The sequence below is a fragment of the Zootoca vivipara genome, chromosome 7 (genome assembly GCF_963506605.1).
Source record: "Zootoca vivipara chromosome 7, rZooViv1.1, whole genome shotgun sequence".
In the NCBI taxonomy this organism is placed as follows: Eukaryota; Metazoa; Chordata; class Lepidosauria; order Squamata; family Lacertidae; genus Zootoca; species Zootoca vivipara.
In genome coordinates this window covers 52,984,835-53,004,275 of record NC_083282.1, presented here as the reverse complement: position 1 = coordinate 53,004,275, position 19,441 = coordinate 52,984,835, and the positions used below count along the sequence as shown (strand labels likewise).

At 42.5% G+C, this 19,441-nt stretch overlaps 1 protein-coding gene across 1 annotated transcript in view; it reads right to left on the bottom strand.

Annotated features, from left to right (window-relative positions):
* Window positions 1-19,441, bottom strand: part of MDFI (MyoD family inhibitor) — a 50,103-nt gene that overhangs the window by 7,834 nt on the left and 22,828 nt on the right. Inside the window, exon 3 of the mRNA XM_035122992.2 lies at window positions 5,746-5,961. Coding sequence (XP_034978883.1) covers window positions 5,746-5,961 — 216 coding nt within the window. The remainder of the gene's footprint in view (window positions 1-5,745; window positions 5,962-19,441) is intronic.

Below are 19,441 nucleotides of genomic sequence, written 5' to 3'. Positions count from 1 at the left end.
ATTGGATGGACAGGTGGCAGATACTGTCACTGTTTATAGTTGCCAAGATCATTTTCAGTGCCAAGCATAGTCACTGACAACCATACCTGGAGGGAGGGAGGATCATTATTAGAGATGGCAAAGAGACAAGAGCCCTTAATCAGGTGTGCTGAAGAGGCCAGGTTGGGAGGGAAGAGCACCCACAAACACATTATCTCTGTCCCCGTCCCCATCAAGTCGTGGCCTGCAAAGTGAAAGCTTCCTATACTTGTGGAAGCTGCCACATGAATCAGAACCTTGAAAAATCATGAATAGAGAAGACTCCCCAGAGCAGAAATTCAGCCCAAAGGAACGGAGAGCTGAAGGGACAGGTCATCACAACCACAATGGGAGGGGCAGGGTCATTGATCAAGGCCTGCTCTCTCCACCTGCTCTTGCCGTGTGCAGGAAAACGGCTGAATGGGGCTTAAGAAGAGGACTTGAACCTTGCTGCCCTCTGCCCAAACCCAATGTCCCACTCCCTACACCACACTTGTCTCATTCATATTGTGACATGGTGAGGCACTATCCGACCAGCAGAAGTTCCTTTTGCATACATATAATCCTTGCCAACACAAAGCCTTTTCGAATTCAACCGTCTATTAAATAAAGGTTTTGACCTATCCACGACCTGGGTGTGCAAGGATCAGCATTTTGAAAACATTTTGTGCTGAGGTTTTCATTCTGACAGAATGCCAGTTGTAAGGTTTCTCCCCTACCTTTTGACCTCAGAAACCGCACATTAGCATGCTAATGGCAGCAGGACAATCAGTGACTACACAAGTCTCTAGCTTAATGCTAATGGTTGCAGTATGCGAGCACACCTATAGCTCCTTATCTGCAACATGAAGGGAGCAAAAGCTTTATCATTAGTTAAAACTTTTCTAAGAGGGATAGACTCCTTGCTATTTGCACATCTGCCTCGTTTTCAGTTTCAGCTTAAGGCTAAGAATGAATTTCACCAGCTGAGTTCAAATAGAGCCCATGAGAATATGGGTTCACACGCTGACATGACCTTAACTGCAGTGGCATGAGTGAACCATTATAATCATCATTATTTCGGGGATGAAATTATAGAGTGGTGAATCCCCTAATCAGATAATTACAGGTGGGAATTCCACTGATGATAAGAATTTCATTCCCAGTCATTTATTATAGGTTTTTTTCCCTCCTTTCTCAAACCAGGCCAACACCCAATTCACCATTAGCAACCTGGACCATTTCAAAAGCTTTCTCTGTTCCATGGGTGAATAAAGGGCAAGTAGCCTGAAGACCCATTTGATACAATCCACAGGGAGCTTCCCTTATGCAAGCTCACCAAAGTGAACAGGAGCTGCACACATATTCTATTCATAATCCTTTGGTCCTGCCTTCTGAAGGAAAAAAATATATGGGGGGGAGAGGGATTAAACCAAGTTTATTTATTTATTTATTTATTTATTTATTTAAAGCCAGGGTGACTGACATCTGATCTGACCCCCCCCTCCAAGCAGATTTTTCTGCCCTGCCAAAAAACCAACAACACACCTAACCCCATTGATTTTGGCAGTAATGATGATTTAATTTTTATATTTAAAATATCTCTAAGGAATGCACAGAAAACTGAAGCAACAACAGACAAGTTAAACAAAAATATTATAGCACGCAGCTACATATAAAAATGTTACATTGATGCAAAGTTACTAATATATAAAAATCGGTATAAATTCATCCCCCCCCCCCATAGCCTCTGTGTTCTCACCCAGGGTCTGAACAAACTCTCAGCTGACCCACAAAAGTCGCACAATGAGAAGAGATCCTGGAAAGAGCAAACATCACCCTAGTCAGGCTCAAGGTAGGTGTTACTTCCTCAGGCTACCCACAGCTGGGTCCCATTCAGTCGCACTTTTCACACCCAGTTCCAGGTGCAGCAGGTTTGTTGAGTTTCCCTTGAGGTCCAAAGGATGGGGAAATGGCTCCCTCCACTCGCAGCTCTTTCTTTACCCTCTGTGCTTTTCTCCTGCTCCAGCGGCAGCAAAAATATATATCAAGTGGACACAGCACTGAGGTGGGCTGAGAGGTTTGAGCTAGGGCGGCAAAATTGCCCCTCTTATCATTTGAGGAGCAGGGGAAAAGGAAATAATTTGCCTAGATCAGCAGAGGAGGGGGCCTGTGTGCTTGTGCATGTGTGTAAAAAGGTGCTGACTGGCCACATCTACTTTTGGCCACATCCACGACTGGCACACAGCCCCAAGTATAGCGAAAATGGAGCCTTGCATTATCAGAAACATACTTGTTCTTTCAATTTGGAGTAGCCTAGGTTTTGTTTTTCAGGAGAAGGACCATCGCTTTGGAGATGCAGTTCAACAATAGAACAGAAGGTCCCAGGTCAAATCCACAATGGTTTCTTCATGTAAGGCTGGGAGAAACTCCTGACTGAAAGCCACTGCCAGTCAATATATACAGTACTGAGCTAGGCAGACCAAATGTCTGACACACTGCAAAGCAGCTTCCTAGGTTCCTAAGGGAATGTTTGTACAGTAATGAAACAAACTCAACATCTTGGCTTCTCCCTACCCAATACCATCTAAAGAGTGATGATCCTACCTGCTATGTAAGCATAGCAACAAGTTCCGACTCAAGTTCCAGAACTAACAGAAGAGTCATAATCTGGTGGATGCATTAACGCCATGAGTATTCCCTTGATCTGGTCACTCTAGTCACACTGTTGTAAGGTAACTAGGACTTGTTCTAGATCAGGGATGGGGAACTGGATCTTTATTTTCTCCCCACTCCAGGGACTAAGCCTGACAAGCAGTTGATGCCGCAGTGACAGCCAGTGATGTATATTTTTGTATAGCACTGTGCATGGAAGCCCTGATGATCAGCTGATCACTGGAGCTTCAGAAGCACTGCACTTTTCAGGCACCAATGACCAGCTGATCAGCTATGCTTGCAAAGTACTCTACACCCAGGCTTTGCAGATCAGCTGTTCTGTGGTACCTACAAACTCCATTCAGCCCAGCCTCACCTTTACCTGCCCCAAACTTGATGGCATTCATAATAGCTTGGCCAAAATGGCATTACAGAGCAAACGGGGAGGCCTGGCAGGTCTAATTAGGTCTGCAAGTCAGAAGTTCCCCATTATCGCTCTAGACAAACCTATTTTGTCTAGATGGTTTTATTACCTCTAATCCCCACTCTGCTAGCTGGGAAGATTGCAAAATAGGATCCCGAATGGTGTTAAGTTGGAGTGGCTTAAATGGAAGCACAAGACCAACACTGGCATTGCCAGTTAAAGATGAGAGGTCTACTTCAGATGACCTAGCCATGACGATACTGTGACAAATGATTCACAAACAAATCCACTTGAATATGGAGATGCACATTAGGTCAGATCATGGCGGAGCAAAAACCTTGCTCTCAGTAATCTTCTTTGTGGTGGAGGGAAAAAGCACAATTTATAGCATGCTTGCAAAATCAAAAGCTTCTCCTAAGAAGAAAGATCTCTCCTTCAAGGAATTTTCGTTCGAGGAAGCCACCTCAGGGAGTGGTTTGAGGGCCAGTGGCGATGTATGTGTGTGTGTGTAAAAACCTACAGCAGAGGCGCAACATCTGGGAGCGTAGCTGCTGAACCTCTCTGCAGAGGGTGCAGCATGACTCATGAATGCAGAATGTCAACAGGCAAGCAGCCCAGCACCAGATGCTCACAGGCAAGCATGTGGCTTCAGAATTGCAGGGTTTCATTACGACAGTGTTTCTAGTACCCTTTCCCCAGTAACCTTTTGTTCGATATATATGTCTGCACAACAAATGATTTGCAGAACTCACCCAAAGTATTTTCCTAAATGAGGAAAAGCCTTTGGGGGATGAAAGGGCATATTAGTGCCCAGAAGAGATCGGTGTTCTTAGGGTAGGGCAATCTCCCCTTCCTTGTTTTCCTGTTGTCTACTTATGGAAGGTGTCATTGGGAGCAGAAAAGGGAGGTGATGGGGGCTGGCCTCTGCCACTATGGTCATAATAGCACCCTCTCAAAGCTTCCGGAGGGGGGGGGGTGTATCAGGCTACCATGACATGTGTTAACCAGTAACATGCAGTTTGGCTCTCAAAGTATCTACTGGTGCTATTTTGTCTCAACACAGATCTGTGTCCCAAGACCCATGGCATCACCACTTTGGAATGATGCTTCTAGATGACTTGTTTCTTGAGCATTTAGTCTGAATTACCTATCTGATTTAGCTGGAGGGCTTCCCTAAAAACAGCATCAATAGATGGCAGTAATAGAGAAAGGGTAAGCCAAAAGAGCTCTGTGCACCTGTATATCAAGTAACTTTCACACAAGTCAGTGTGTGCTTGCACTGACTGCTGAAGGGAGCTGTGCATTGTGGGGGAGCACCTGCACTTCCTGGTTCAACAGCCTCCATGGAAAGAAGTTATTCTCTTGATGGAGACAACCTCACATGTAATCACCTAGTTCTACAGTGTGGAATTCACATCCCTGAGAATGGTATAAATCAAAGTTTAATCTCTCAACAGAAGGAGATTGTGCGTGTCCACCCCACATTTCGGTGGATTACCCTGTACTGGCTGCTCTTCAGATTTCTAAACAACAGCTGTTGTATACTGGTCACACTTCAATTTTTTTCTATCCAGCCACGAGTGAGTGCAAGAAAGGAGGTGGGGGAATCAGAAAGTGGGAAATAATTAGTTTTGGTATTTCCAGTTAAGGAAGATCCAGAAATAAGTTCCTATCACTAGAGGAACAAAGGATTTATTATTAAAAAATATTACCATCTTATAATCGGGAAAGATTTGGAAGCAGGAGAGTTTTATGGGCTGCATAAGTGCCTCAGTCATTGACTGATATTTGAAAGGCATTTTCTTACCAGGGAGCAAAGTCAAAGTTGTTAGACAGTGGAATGGTCTCCCTTGGGAGGTTGTGAGCTCTCCTCCTGGAGGTTTTTAAGCAGAGGTTGGATGGCCAACTGTCATGGATGCTTTAGCTGAGATTCCTGCATTGCAGGGGGTTGGACAAGATGACCATTGGGTCCCTTCCAACTCTACGATTCTATGATTCTACAAATACCAAACTGGTGTATGGATCTCTAAACAACTTGAAGATCTCTGAAAATGGGAGGAACTATAATGTTACCTTTGCTTATTTCTTGGACATTTGCGGACTCACGCCCAGCTGTGCAACAGTTCTGGATGGAAATGGTGAAGGAACTCAACAGGATGATAAACTAGAAACATACCTTTAACCTTTTTTAAAAAATTCACTTCAAAATGAATTTGTATTAACAGTACAGTGTCTTTACTAACAGCATAAAAAAAGATTATTCCTAGATACTGCTAAAAACAGAAAAGGCCCATCATTTTAAGTGTAATGACAAGGGTTTTGCAAACAGCTCTGTTGTATAAAGGGAGTAAAATATGTCATCCGAATAGGTAGTAGACAGAGAACAAATACCTAAAGAGTTGGTGACCTTTTATTTACTGAAAGCAAAGCAATCTTGTTTATAATAGCATATGTACGGTAATTTATTTTTGACAGTTTCATTACTTCTTTATTTAAGATAATCTGATCTTGTCTTTCTAAAAAAAGAATGCTACCCCAAATTCATTGCCCTATCAAAAGTAAGTGAACGTTGGGGGAGAGATTTTGGTAACTTTTAAAGGTGGGATTGACAAAAGTTTCACGAAACAGGAGGCCTTACTATCCATTAGAGACAGGGGCAATAGACATACGTGTTATAGCTTCTCTCGCTACTGCGCCGTCCTCAGATTTCCTCTTGGAGGGCGCTGTTCCATTCACCAGGGGCCTGCAAGATGCTGAGTGTTCTTGTGATGGGTTTTCTTCCTTCACATCTGTGGTCTGATGATGAGCTGAGGTTGGCAAGTTTGGAGCAGTTGGTGCTACCGCTGAATTCGGCATGGAGGAAGGGCACATGTTTGTATCTTGGCCTGAAAGACAGGAGACAGTTCCAGCATAAGTGTTGCTTTATGCTGATGACAGCAGGCTCACCTGATGAAAAGGAGGTATCCTCACAACAGCTCTCACATGATTAGAGATTATGGATAGCTTACTAAAGTTTGTGTTCCCTCCCCTCCTTTAACACACACCCGCCACTTATCAGTTCAGACCTACAAATCTCAGTTTACTAAGCAGAGATACCTACAAGGTAGTGTTGTGCTGAAACTTGTCCTCCAAAGATTTCTTCCCCTGCAAAAGAGGGTCATTTTTCTGACTAATTTGCTGGATGCTTTAGCAGCAGGCATAGGACTGAGCCTATTTCATTGTCGCAACGTGGCCACAGAACAAAACACAAGAGCAATTTTTCAGTGCAGCACTAATATGTGCCCTGTGGCACCCCTTTATTGCAATACAACCAATGTTACTTATGTTTATTAACCATGGTTTCCTCTCACCCTCAAGGTCTGAAGAGAGGTACAATGGTGATGCCATGTCATTTCTTTTCAGACAGACCTGTAACTACCATACTTCTTTTCTAGTGGGCATAACTGAGCCTGGAATCAAAAAGGAATGGGGTGGTGGTCACTTCTCTTTGAAACCATCCCCATTCCTTCAAAACCATTGCACTTCCTTGCCCCCCGCCTGTCCCACTTTGATTACTTATTATACCCAAAGTGGGAAACTGATTACCAGGTTAGGAACAAACTAGGATCTTCAAATTCTGGTTCAAGATCCTGACTTGTTCCAGTCCTATTAACCAATATTTCCCCATTTGGACATAAGAAGAGCTGGCTGGATGAGGTCAACAGCCCTTCTAGCCCAGCATCCTGTTTTTGCACTAGAGAAGCAGATGGCTTTGGGAAGCCCACAAACAGGACATGAGCACAAGAGCCTCTGCCCACCTGTGATTCCAAGAACCTAGTATCTTCAGGTCTAATGGAAAACTAGAGTTAATTAACCCCAGAAGTGCTGGATTGCAGCATGCAGAAAAGAAGAAAGGAGTTGTATGAGGTTGGAGCATACAGGTGCAAGGCTCGTCCATATATTGACTTAATAAGCCAATATATCTACATTTAAGCCAGGCCACAGAGCTGTGATGCATTAAAAGTATAAGTAAAATGTATTCCATTACCATATTTTTAGTACCCTGGTGGGAAGGACAAAAGGGCGACTCAAATGTGTATTAAGCACTGTGCAACGAAGAGAATAGTTAAACTGTACAAATGCATTTGTAACAGAGACTGTGAAAGAAGAAATAAGGGACGATACTTTTCCTGCATTGTTAAGTCAGGAAAGGGGGACTTGTGGCTCTCCAGATGTTGTCATACTCCACCCCCACCAGCATGGCCAATGGTCAGGGATAATGGGACTTGTGGTCCAGCAACATCTGAAGGGCCACAGGTTCCCCGGCTGTCCATTAGGAAATGCGGGGAGTCTGACCTTATGAGAGCTTTCTAGGCCATATATGGTCTGCTGACCAATTGCCCTCTTAAGCTAATTTGCAATAAACCCTTCTGTCTGCCTGAGTTTGGCCTCAATCTGAAGGAAGAGCTCCGATGTCAGAATCTCCTTGCCATTAATGGCAAAACATGGTCACTTAAACTAAACCAGTTGTGCTCAATACTGATCTCTCATTTATTCACAATTCTGTTTTCCATCAGGAAAGAGCCAGAAATGTTTTGTGAATGGGAGACACTGGGGTGTTTACACCAGGATGCCATTGGCGTTCAGAATTAAATTTATCTCATGTGCAAACCTCAATTATCGATGCCACTTTTCTTTTGGCACATTCGGCGCAACAGATGCAGCTTAACCCCCCCCCCCCAAAAAAATCTATGAGCCCTCTGTGTTGGGGAAAGCTGCTCCTGTTGGATTCCTTGACCATCACACACCTGTTGAAGGCACATGAACCTTGCCAGAAAGAAGGTGGAAGCCCTATTTCTGAGATCTTGACTAGTGGACAGATGGAAGGCCAAAAGGCGCAATACTTAATAAGCAAGCAACATCTAGGAGTTGTTGATTTTGGCCAGGCCCATGAAATTTGCTTGTTGTGCACTCAGGAGAAGCACATTCCACCTCACCACTTGAGGCAAAGCGGGAATGTGCCGCTGTCCCTGCTGCCACCTTGCCACCTCGCTACCACCTCACAGCTGGCACCATGCCTCTCTTACCTGTGTAGTGCAACAGTGTCCACAAAGTGCCAGCAGTGGCACCGACTTCAGGTGAGATCTTGCAATATCTTGCTGAAGTCTTGTAAGATCTCATGTGCTCTGTGTGCACTGCAGATCACCTCTAATGGTATTTATCTTGTTACAGGTAGGTAGCCGTGTTGGTCTGACGTAGTCGAAACAAAAAACAAATTCCTTCCAGTAGCACCTTAGAGACCAACTAAGTTTGTCATAGGTATGAGCTTTCGTGTATCTGAAGAAGTGTGCATGCACACGAAAGCTCATACCTATGACAAACTTAGTTGGTCTCTAAGGTGCTACTGGAAGGAATTTATCTTGTTTGTATGCATGTGAACATGGGTTTTCCCCATAGATACTGACTGCAGCTTCAGCATTCCTATACACAGGGGCTTGGTTTTTTTTGGCCAAGGTTAACCTGTGGCATGGGGCATAGAGTATGCTCAGGCCCCCAGCTGGCCACACATCACATCTTAGGAGGGGGAGCAGGCCCATTAGGACCTTCTTCTTTCCCCCTCCCTGCTGTTTTGCTGCTCTGCCTACCCCCATCCTTCCATGAGAGAAAGTATGAGACTGGGGCAACAGAAGTATATAGGTGAATAAATCACAGCCCATAGAATAGGTAAATAGGCAGCAGATTGTGGGTGAAATGGAGGGTCCAATTAGGACTTTGTCAGTTTTGGTTCCTCTCCATTTCTTGCTTTTCAAGTGTAAAGCTCCATTTTCCACATCAGTTTCCGAGTTTCCTCCTATATCTATCTATCTATCTATCTATCTATCTATCTATCTATCTATCTATCTATCTATCATCTATCTATCTATCTATCTATCTATCTATCTATCTATCTATCTCTATCCCTCATGAAAATTCTCCAGCATTTTAGTGCATATTTCTCTGAATATGCATTTCTGTACGTAATTTTGCCAATATACACCTTTTTTTGCAATTTCCTCTAACATGCAATGCATATGTTTTATTTTCACTAAGTATAGATATGCATCTTTATGCACACTTTAGTAGATGCATTTTTTGTATACTTTACTTGAGCTGAGAGAGTGCTTAGCAAAATTCTGCGAAGTGCAATCTTTGAAGGATCGCAGATGTTTCAGTATTGCTTCAGAAAGTGTGAATTAGCTAGGCTGCCTTTATTTGAGAACTGAACCAAATTTCTCCCCCATCCCTAGATCCAATCCACACACAGTGCGGTGAGCCTAATAAAACCATGTTGGCGCTCCTGTGTGTAGCCAGTTGTGTAGTACAGTTGCAAAGTGTGCAAAGGGAAACCTGCCTTATCTCAGCAAACGACTTGATACAACGGAGGAATTTTATCAGGTGAAACGGAATAATCACACACAAATGACCAGAGCATAGATTCACTGAAATCACACCGAGACTCAGGGTGGTGGTGGTGGTGGGTTTTGGACCTGCAAATCCTTCCTCTCCCTCTTTTTAGCATCCCTCCGCCCTTCCCGGTTCAACCACAGACCTGTTCACTCCCCACCCACCCCCCACCCTCAGAGCCCCTTCCTGCTCCCTCCTGGCACTCAGAATAGCAACAATTTACACACAAGACAAGCAGCTGGAGTGCAAAAGCTTTGGAGGGGTGGAACCACACTTTATATAAAGTAAATTACACCTTAGGCGCAGCGAGTGAGGCCAAACACCCATAATTACACTGACGCTAACAACAAGACCTACTCTCAGCCAGGCAGGGGGCTGAGGGCAGGAAGCAAGAGGCCCTTGGACCCGTTATTATACTCAATATAACAAGAGGTCCTACATGCAGGCAGACAGGGAGGAAAGGAGGCAGACTGCACATGCACGTAATTACAGTGACTGTATCACACAGCCCTGCGTGAAAGAGAAAGGGCTGGATCCTCAGGCCATTACAGTTAACAGGCTGCTTTCTATAGGCATCGGAAGGCTTCACATCAACCAAAAGGCTGGCCAGAGTTGGGACTGGTGGCACAGCAGCAAGATGTGCTAAACACACACGCTTGGATCCTAAGTTTAAGGAAGTCTATGGCACTCATAGAGGGACCCAGGTGGCGCTGTGGGTTAAACCACAGAGTCTAGGGCTTGCTGATCAGAAGGTTGGCGGTTCGAATCCCTGCAATGGGGTGAGCTCCCATTGCTTGGTCCCAACTCCTGCCCACCTAGCAGTTCGAAAGCAACCCCAGAGTCGGACACGACTGGACCTGATGGTCAGGGCCCCCTTTACCTTTACCTATCTAAGTAAAAACATAGCTCATTTTGCAATGCCATGTTCAAAAAATCCCGATGACATCTCTTTAAATCCAGGGTGCTTTGCAGCTTTATGACAGGTATTCTAGCAAGATTCTTCATTTTTTTTAAAAAAAAAAAACCTGTTTCAGTGATGCAACCAAATTCTTCCAGTCAAGAGTCATGGTCTGTGACTCTTCTCTATCCTGCTGCACCTCTGCATTCCCTTTTAGCAGGAAGTAATTTGGTATCAGAATTACTAATGAGCATTCCAAAATAGTTTTTCTTTTATATATTTAAAAAATGTACTCTTGGGATAATAAAACTGTTTTGAACCTTTCTACATTTCTTTGAAAATGTAGCTTTAATCTAGGAGACGTTTTGCTGATAAAAGTGCCTCCAGAAAGAGAGCTTGTCTTAAAATAATTCCAATACCGAGGAGGAAAAAAACTGGAACGCCAAACCAATATTTGTCTTCCTGTTTTTGGACACAAGGCTGTGTGTGTCTCTGAGAGGGCTTTCAGAAAGCCCCTTTTTCTCCCATGGACTAATCTGACAGGCAGACTGTGGAGAAACCATCCACGTTAAGTTCCCTGGAGTGTGGCTCAATGAGCACAGCTGAACCAGGTCAGGAAAAGTGCAATGCACTTTTAATGCTTATATATTCCATGGAAAGTATGAGCCTGTATGGTCTTTTCCTTAGCTGCAAGGGTTTTAGCCTCCTTGACATTTCTCTTTTTCTTTAGGCTTTTTTTCCTGGAGAATAAGGGCTGTTACTTTGGGGCTTTTGAAAGACATTCTAGCAGTGATCTTAACTGTATCAAATTTTGTTTGGTGAATATGTTGCTTGAATCTTCTTTCTTGTGATGAGAGAGGGAAGTAACCACATTAAAGTGAACCCCTCCCTTTTTAACAACTTAGTAAATTCTAACTCTCATTGTATGAAGGTTCATTCAGTGAATATATTCACAGTGGCTCGTTTTGGTTATCATCAGGCAAACTGTGGTTACTACTAACCAAAAGTTGTCTCCAAATCAGAGTTGGGAAGTTGGCGGTTTCCAATTCAGATAGCTCAATAACATTTCCGGAACACCTCACTCACCAAAGCTCCAGCATATCCTTCCTGCCTAAAATAAAATAAAATAATTTGTTCCCCCTGCTCCTCAGTGACAAAAGAGAGAAGAAGTACCCCCGCCCCCCAAAGGTTCCTAGCAGTTAACCCTCATCTACCGGGTCCAGGCAACCTGTAGTTTGTGTGAAACAAGACCCATATGGGGAATCAGAAGTGTCTGAGGATCCAGGAGGGAACAAGTGTGTGTGTGGCCAAACAGTGGTTTGGTGATGTCATCTGAACTGACCCAGTGTGAAAACGATGCAATTAATAACCTTGTCATTATGACTGCAACATCTGCAAGTGAGCTATGACTCATCCCTAATAATCACATAAGAAACCAGCCGCGGAACTTGCTGGGTCGATGACTGTTCAAGTGGCTGTTTTACTCTAGGTACATACAAGAGAAAGCAACAACATGAAAGGTTGCATTTATGCCAGTAGGTGCTTCTGGAATAGAAAACATGAAGCAATAATTTGGAAAAAGGCCTCTGAGCATGAGCAAGGTGCCTCATCCTTTACAATCAATTAACCTACCAAAGTTCCCATATGCTTAAATAACTTATGAGCACGTATTCTGCGGAGTCCATGTTTTGAGTGCCATGAAGGTAAAAGGTAAAGGGGGCCCCTGACCATCAGGTCCAATCATGTCCGACTCTGGGTTGCGGCGCTCATCTCGCTCTATAAGCCGAGGGAGCTGGCGTTTGTCCGCAGACAGCTTCCAGGTCATGTGGCCAGCATGACAAAGCCGCTTCTGGCGAACCAGAGCAGTGCACGAAAACGCCATTTACCTTCCCGCCGGAGCGGTCCCTATTTATCTACTTGCACTTTGATGTGCTTTCGAACTGCTAGGTGGGCAGGAGCTGGGACTGAGCAACAGGAGCTCACCCCGTTGCAGGGATTCGAACCGCCGACCTTCTGATCAGCAAGCTCTAGACTCTGTGGTTTAACCCACAGCGCCACCTGGGTCCCACCCCCCAAAAAAACCACACCACTAACCATGCAATTTACTCAAAAGTAACCCCCATTGCCTCAACACAAAGCATGACAACTGCTGTATTTTTATGTGATGGGCCCAAATATTTCACCTTGGCAAGCTTCTATGCCTGTGGCATTATAAGCTAGTGATAGATCAACTTTTCTCAGTTCAATTTGGACTCTAATCAGCAATTGCAAATATCATTGCAGAAGGCTCTGGAAAAATCAAAAACACTCAGAAAAAAATTATTCTGAGTGTTCTAAACTAATGTATATGTTTTTTGTGCATGCATGTTACTATTCTGGAACACAAGCGTATTCTTGGTGTGCTCCTTGGTAACTATAAAGTAGAAGAGTGGGGAGGGAGCTCCAGCAGCAGTGGTGATGGTGCTATCATCCACTCACCAGACAGGCAGGAGATGCCACCCAAGAGAAATATCTGTTGCTATGGTCAGACTCCAGTTTTTTCCTACTCCTTTGCAGATGCAAGTGGAGACAGATCCTGGCAAGTGCTTGTGCATGTGTGCTTACGGTAAAACCACCACTAGTTAGACTCATGAATTGCTTCAAAGGTCACATTTCATACTGAATGCCTTTTGGTACATAAACCTCTTAAAATTTTGACATTCCCAGTCCCAAGGGACTGCTCAGAAGCCAAGGTAAAGGTAAATGTAAATGTAAAGGTACCCCTGACCATTATGTCCAGTCGCGGACAACTCTGGGGTTGTGGCGCTCATCTCGCTCTATAGGCCAAGGGAGCCAACGTTTGTCCACAGACAGCTTCTGGGTCGTGTGGCCAACCCTTTACCTTCCCGCCAGAGTGGTACCTATTTATCTACTTGCCCTTTGATGTGCTTTCGAATTGCTAGGTGGGCAGGAGCTGGGACTGAACAATGGGAGCTCACCCTGTTGTGGGGATTCGAACCACCGACCTTCTGATCGGCAAGCCCTAGGCTCATTGGTTTAGACCACAGCACCACCCGCACCCAAGCAGCCAAGGTACTGTCCTGTAAATTACATTCTCATGTTAAAAACTTATAGTCAATTGCAGAGAAGCATGGTTTCAAGGGGTTAAACCAGGCATCCCGAAACTGCGGCCCTCCAGATGTTTTGGCCTACAACTCCCATGATCCCTAGCTAACAGGACCAGTGGTCAGGGAAGATGGGAATTGTAGTCCAAAACATCTGGAGGGCCGAAGTTTGGGGATGCCTGGGTTAAACTGAGTGATATCAGAGAACTGAGCAAACAGCAGCTACTGACTTACAGCACCTTTGTCTGATGAATATAGACTGCACAGCAGGGGGGGAAATCTTAATAGTCTTGTTTTACCTTATGAGGCAAGGACATTCCTTTAATACATTTGGGCATTATAAACAGGGAAACATTGTACTCCGAAACCATTAATTACAAACTTCATTGGCATTTCTAATGAAGATGCTGTCTAGCCAGTTTGAAGCCACAGCAGAGACTGAAGTTATAATATGAGATCTGGTTGGCAGAGACTCTTGTTTCATTCTGGTACCAGCTTAGAACATTTCTATTTACCAAGGCATTGGTGGGTGCTAGTTACTTAGTTTAAGAGGAAAATGTTCTGCAGCTTTATGGGCAGTTTTATGATTATCTGTTAATTGCTGCATTTTTATCTGATCCATTTTGCTTTAACTTGTTAATTTTTATGCTACTGGGATCAGCTGTCTTCCACATTGACACCAAGTATAAATTAAAAACATTTCTTTGGCCAGGTGTTTAGGATGCAGCCAACTTAATAAAAATTTATTGCCTGTTGCTTAAGTTTTAATTGTTGAGATAGATAATAAAACAGTAATTAAAATTTTGCTATGTGTTGTATTTATTATTATTATTATCTGCCCTGGATTCCTGTGGGAGAAAGGGCAGGCTAACAAATAAAACAAAAAACCATAGATTATATCGCCATCTTAATTGGCAAACCATGGTTAACACCTGTCCTCCAAAGTAAAAGCAGAAACCATGATTTGAAGTGGGTTCCCCCATTTGTTGGGAGAAACAGTTGCCACAGTTTGCCAGTTCAGATGCCATTGCAAATTATGGCTAGCATTCAACAGGAAACTGAGAAGTTACAGTTTATATCTATGCCACCTGTCAGCCAAATACATCCCCAAGATGGCTGTCAAATACAAAATTCAAACTACAAAGTGAAATGTATGAAGTTTTAAGATAGCAATCTGAAAACGCTGGCAGCATTAAGATAAATTCAACAGTGTAAATAAGTTTTGATGGATGTAATAATGGAATACTGAATTGTTTAGTTTATGTAAAATATGCAGGGATTTATGTTATGCAAAATGAACCATGGAAAGAGAAGAAGGGAAGTCATTGATATTGTAAGGATGTTTAAATGAGTATTTAAAATGGTAAAACAGAAGATCTAATAAAAATTATAGATATAGATATAGATTGATATAGATATATCTCCCAACGACATCTTTAACAAAAAACGTAAAACCCAAACACATTCCCCCCCCACACACAAAAACAGTTTTCCCCAAATGTCAAAGAAAAGGAAGTAATCTCCCCAGCCCTGATGTTTCCAAACACATTCTTCCATCATGTGCAAGAGAAGGAAATGTGTGGGCCTACAACTCATTTCCAAATTTACTCAATCATAGTTTTAAGGAGAGTCTGAATTAAGTCCCCAAGTCTTTGATGTAATTACGTCTTAAGACAGCCAATGTCCTTTTTGGGTTCTGTTTATTTATGCTGCAACATCACATTGCTTTCATGTTCATTATGACCCACAAAATTTAGATTTCTCTGAACAGTGCTGCTGCCTGGCTAGTTATGCACCACAATTATTACGGCAGTTAGCATTCCATCAGATCTTCAGATCATGGAATCTGAATTATGTGTTAGTTTCAACAAAATACTGTCTTGTAGCATCTTTAACACTAATAGATTTATCATGGAGTAGGTTTGGTGGACTAAAGCATTGGTCTTAAACTGGTGGGTCAGGACCTATAACTCAATGGTGTAACGTTGGAAAATGTTGATCACTTCTCCTTCCTAGGCAGTTATCTTTCCACAAGGGCCAACATTGATGCCGAAATCCAGCATTGCCTGAGCTCTGCGAATGCGGCTTTCTCCCGATTGAAGTGCAGAGTGTTTGTTTGTTTTTCCAAATATTTTTTATTCATTTTTCCAAATAAACAAACAACACATAAACAAAAAACAAAAAACACAGTTTCAATTCCTCTTATATCCCCTCATCTCAGTTCAATTCGCTCTGCCGAGCTGTGACTTCCCTCCCTCCCGCCATTCGGCTTTATTGCTCACTCTTATATCGCAGTTCCTTTTTACCCACATTTTAAACCAGTTCGTAGGATTTATTTCAGTCCTGCAAGTGTCTTTAAACTTCTACAGTTCTTCTCCATATAGTCAATGAATTTACTCCATTCCCTTTAGTACTTTGTCTCTCCCTGGTCACGGATCCCGCAGGTCAACTTTGCTAACTTTGCATAATCTATCATTTTCGTCTGCCACTCCTCAGTCATCGGTATCTCTTGTAATTTCCATTTTTGGGCTAATAAAGTCCTAGCCGAGGTTGTGGCATACATAAATAGTCTCTGATCTCTTTTTGCTATTTCCTCTCCCATTAATCCCAATAGAAAAGCTTCTGGTTTTTTGGGGAGAGTATACCTAAACATCTTTTTCAATTCATTGTATATTATTTTCCAACACCTTTAAACTTTTTCGCATGTCCACCACATATGGTAAAATTCACCATCTTTGTCTTTACATTTCCAGCAAACTTTACTACTCGTTCTATACATTTTAGCTAATTTTACTGGTGTTAGGTACCATCTATACATCATTTTCATAACATTTTCTTTCAAAGCGGTACATGCAGTAAATTTCAATGTTTCACTCCACAATTTCAACCACACATCATATTCAATATTGTACCCAAAGTCTTTCCCCCATTTTATCATCAAATCTTTTGTCAACTCATCCTTCGTAAACCACTCTAACAAAAAAATTATACATCTTCAACAACAATTTCACTCTGCCTTCCAACAATTCTATTTGAAATTTTGACCTTTTATCCTCAAAACCTATTTTCCTATCATTTAACAATACATCATTCATCTGGTGGTACTGCAACCATCCTGTCAATACCTCTTTTATTTCTTCATATGGTTTTAATTTCCACTCTCTATCTGATTTCATCAAAATTACCTCATATGTGGCCTGAAGTGCAGAGTGTTTGAGGACCAGGACATTCGCAGGGAAACCAAAATGCTTGTTTACAAAGCTATTGTATGTACCAACTTTACTATATGCTTGTGAAACATGGACCACTTATGAATGCCATCTCCAACTCCTCGAAAGATTCAATCAATGGTGTCTCCGAAATTTTTTACACATCACTTGAGAAGACGGGCAAACTACTATCGGTGTACTGGAAGAAGCAAAGATCACCGGTGTTGAAGCAATGATTCTTCAACATCAACTTCGTTGGACTGGTCATGTTGTGCGGATGCCTGATGATTGCCTTCCAAAGCAGCTACTCTATTCCAAACTTTAAAATGGAAAGCGTAATGCTGGTGGTCAACAAAAGAGGTTTAAAGACTGTCTCAAGGCAAATCTAAAAAAATGTAGTATAAACACTGACAACTGGGAAACACTGGCCTGCAAGTGCTCCAGTTGGAGAACAGCCTTTACCAAAGGTGTCATGGGCTTTGAAGAAACTCGAAATCAGGATGCAAGGGAGAAATGTGCTAAGAGGAAGGCACGCTTGGCAAATCCACACCGTGATCAACTCCTGCCCGGAAACCAATGTCCCCACTGTGGAAGGATGTACGGATCCAGAATTGGCCTCACATTCACTTACTATGCTTATTGTTAAAACTGTGTTTATGGAAGACAATTTTACTCAGCTACGACTGATCACCAAAGAAGAAGATAACTCCGTTGCAACCTGGTCTTAGTTGGGTAACAACAGCATTAACCACCACCAAAAAATATGTTTAAAAATATTAAATAGTCCCACCACCACCACATGCTTGCTTGGGTTAGATATGGCTCTGGGTCTAAAAAGGCTGAAGACTGATAGACTAGAGAGTGTCTTCAGTTGGACACTGCAAAAGTGAGGAAAACAGGGAGGAAACTTCCTACAAACTCACACATCAACAGAGCTGTGCATACTCTCTGCAATATAACTGAAAACCAAGGTAACATAAATTCTGCATGAAGAACTGAATTCTCACTCAATATATGCAAAATGCAACTTAAGTACACCTGCATATATTTGCCTATTTTGCATAATTTATTCTGTTGCTAGTTTTGCCATTCAGGGAGTCTTTTTTCAGCTGAAGAGCAGGGTAAAAATACTTTAAATAAATGTAATAGGAAACTGTGGTGCCTACTATGTTAGTGCCATTTGTTTTATCTCACTGTTTTTTGTGATGATTTGTATTACACAATGATTTCCTTTTTTTTCCACCTAAACTACTGGTCACTCCGAGTACGTGAGTGTAAAAGAACAGGTTTTATATCAGGCATTACTACTACTACTACTACTACTACTACTACTATGCAAAGCATTAGACCTCCTTTCCACATAAAATCATAACAAGCCCCTTTCTGGATCCTGAGATTTTATATTTCAATCCTACCCATTTCTACTCAGGGATTACTTCCACTGCATTAAATAGGGTTTGGTTTACTTAGAATTCCAGGATGAACCAGGTGTGGTCTACTTACATTCAGGTCTACTTTTTAGCCATGAGGTCTAGAAACTCATTTAAAGAATAAAAGCTAAGATGCACCTCAACCAATCCAACTCTAATATTAGGGGGGTGTGTGTGTGTGTGTGTGTGTGTGTGTGTGTGTGTGTGTGTGAAAAACACATAGCCTCCGAGTACATTGGTATGAGCTTTCATGTGCATGCACACTTCGAAAAGCTCATACCAATGACAAACTTAGTTGGTCTCTATGGTGCTACTGGAAGGAATTTTTTGTTTCGACTACAGCAGACCAACACGGCTACCTACCGTGTTTCTCATATTATAAGACATGTCTTATATTTATTTTTTCCTCAAAAAAACACACTATGGCTTATTTTCAAGGGATGTCTTATTTTTTTCCTCCTCCTCCTGCCATGGCCGGCATTGCTGCTGCGCCTATCACTATGTCTTATTTTCGGGGTATGGCTTATATTCCTTGAATGCTTAAAAATCCTGCTATGGCTTATTTTATGGGTATGTCTTAAAATATGAGAAACAGGGTACCTGTAACTAAATCCCAGTGAGTTCAATTAAACTTCCTCTCTAGTAAATGTGCTTAGGCATGCCACCTCAGGATACACTGCAAAATGAGTCATTTATTCCATGTTTGCGTAATGTGTACCTCAAATGCAGTGGACACCTCAAGGCAATGCTGTATTAGAAGCATTGAGTGTTAGCAATTCTAAAACTCAGCACAATTTCTGCATTCACACTTTTGAATGTTTGGTAGGGAAAGGGCTGCATAGCAAAGAAAAGAAAGTAGTCAATGATTTGTGTTTGTAAGCAGGGGCCTTTTGGATATGCTTTCAATGAACCTTCCCCCAGTTCATTGAGATTTTGCATCATTCTCTCAGAGAAAGGCGCATATAAATAACTTTGGTTGCAGACAGAAACCCACAAATGGGAGGATGTGTTTTGGTGGCAGCTGAGTTCTGTGAATTGTCTTCAAAGTTATAATGCTTGTGGGCAGACACTTGAGCCTTATAATAGGGAGGTCAAAACTGTGGTTTCATGAGGTCGATAGCTGCAATCCTGCATGAAATTTACACATGCCAATGTCCCATTATTTTCAAGTGACAGAAGGCTCCACTCAGCACTGTGTTAGGAGAATGCATATATGTCAAGATTGTGAAGTCTGGTGCAATAGTTTGTTTTGCCACAAATGGGGCAGTGAGATACTGTATACTTCCTTCTTCTGCCAGTTG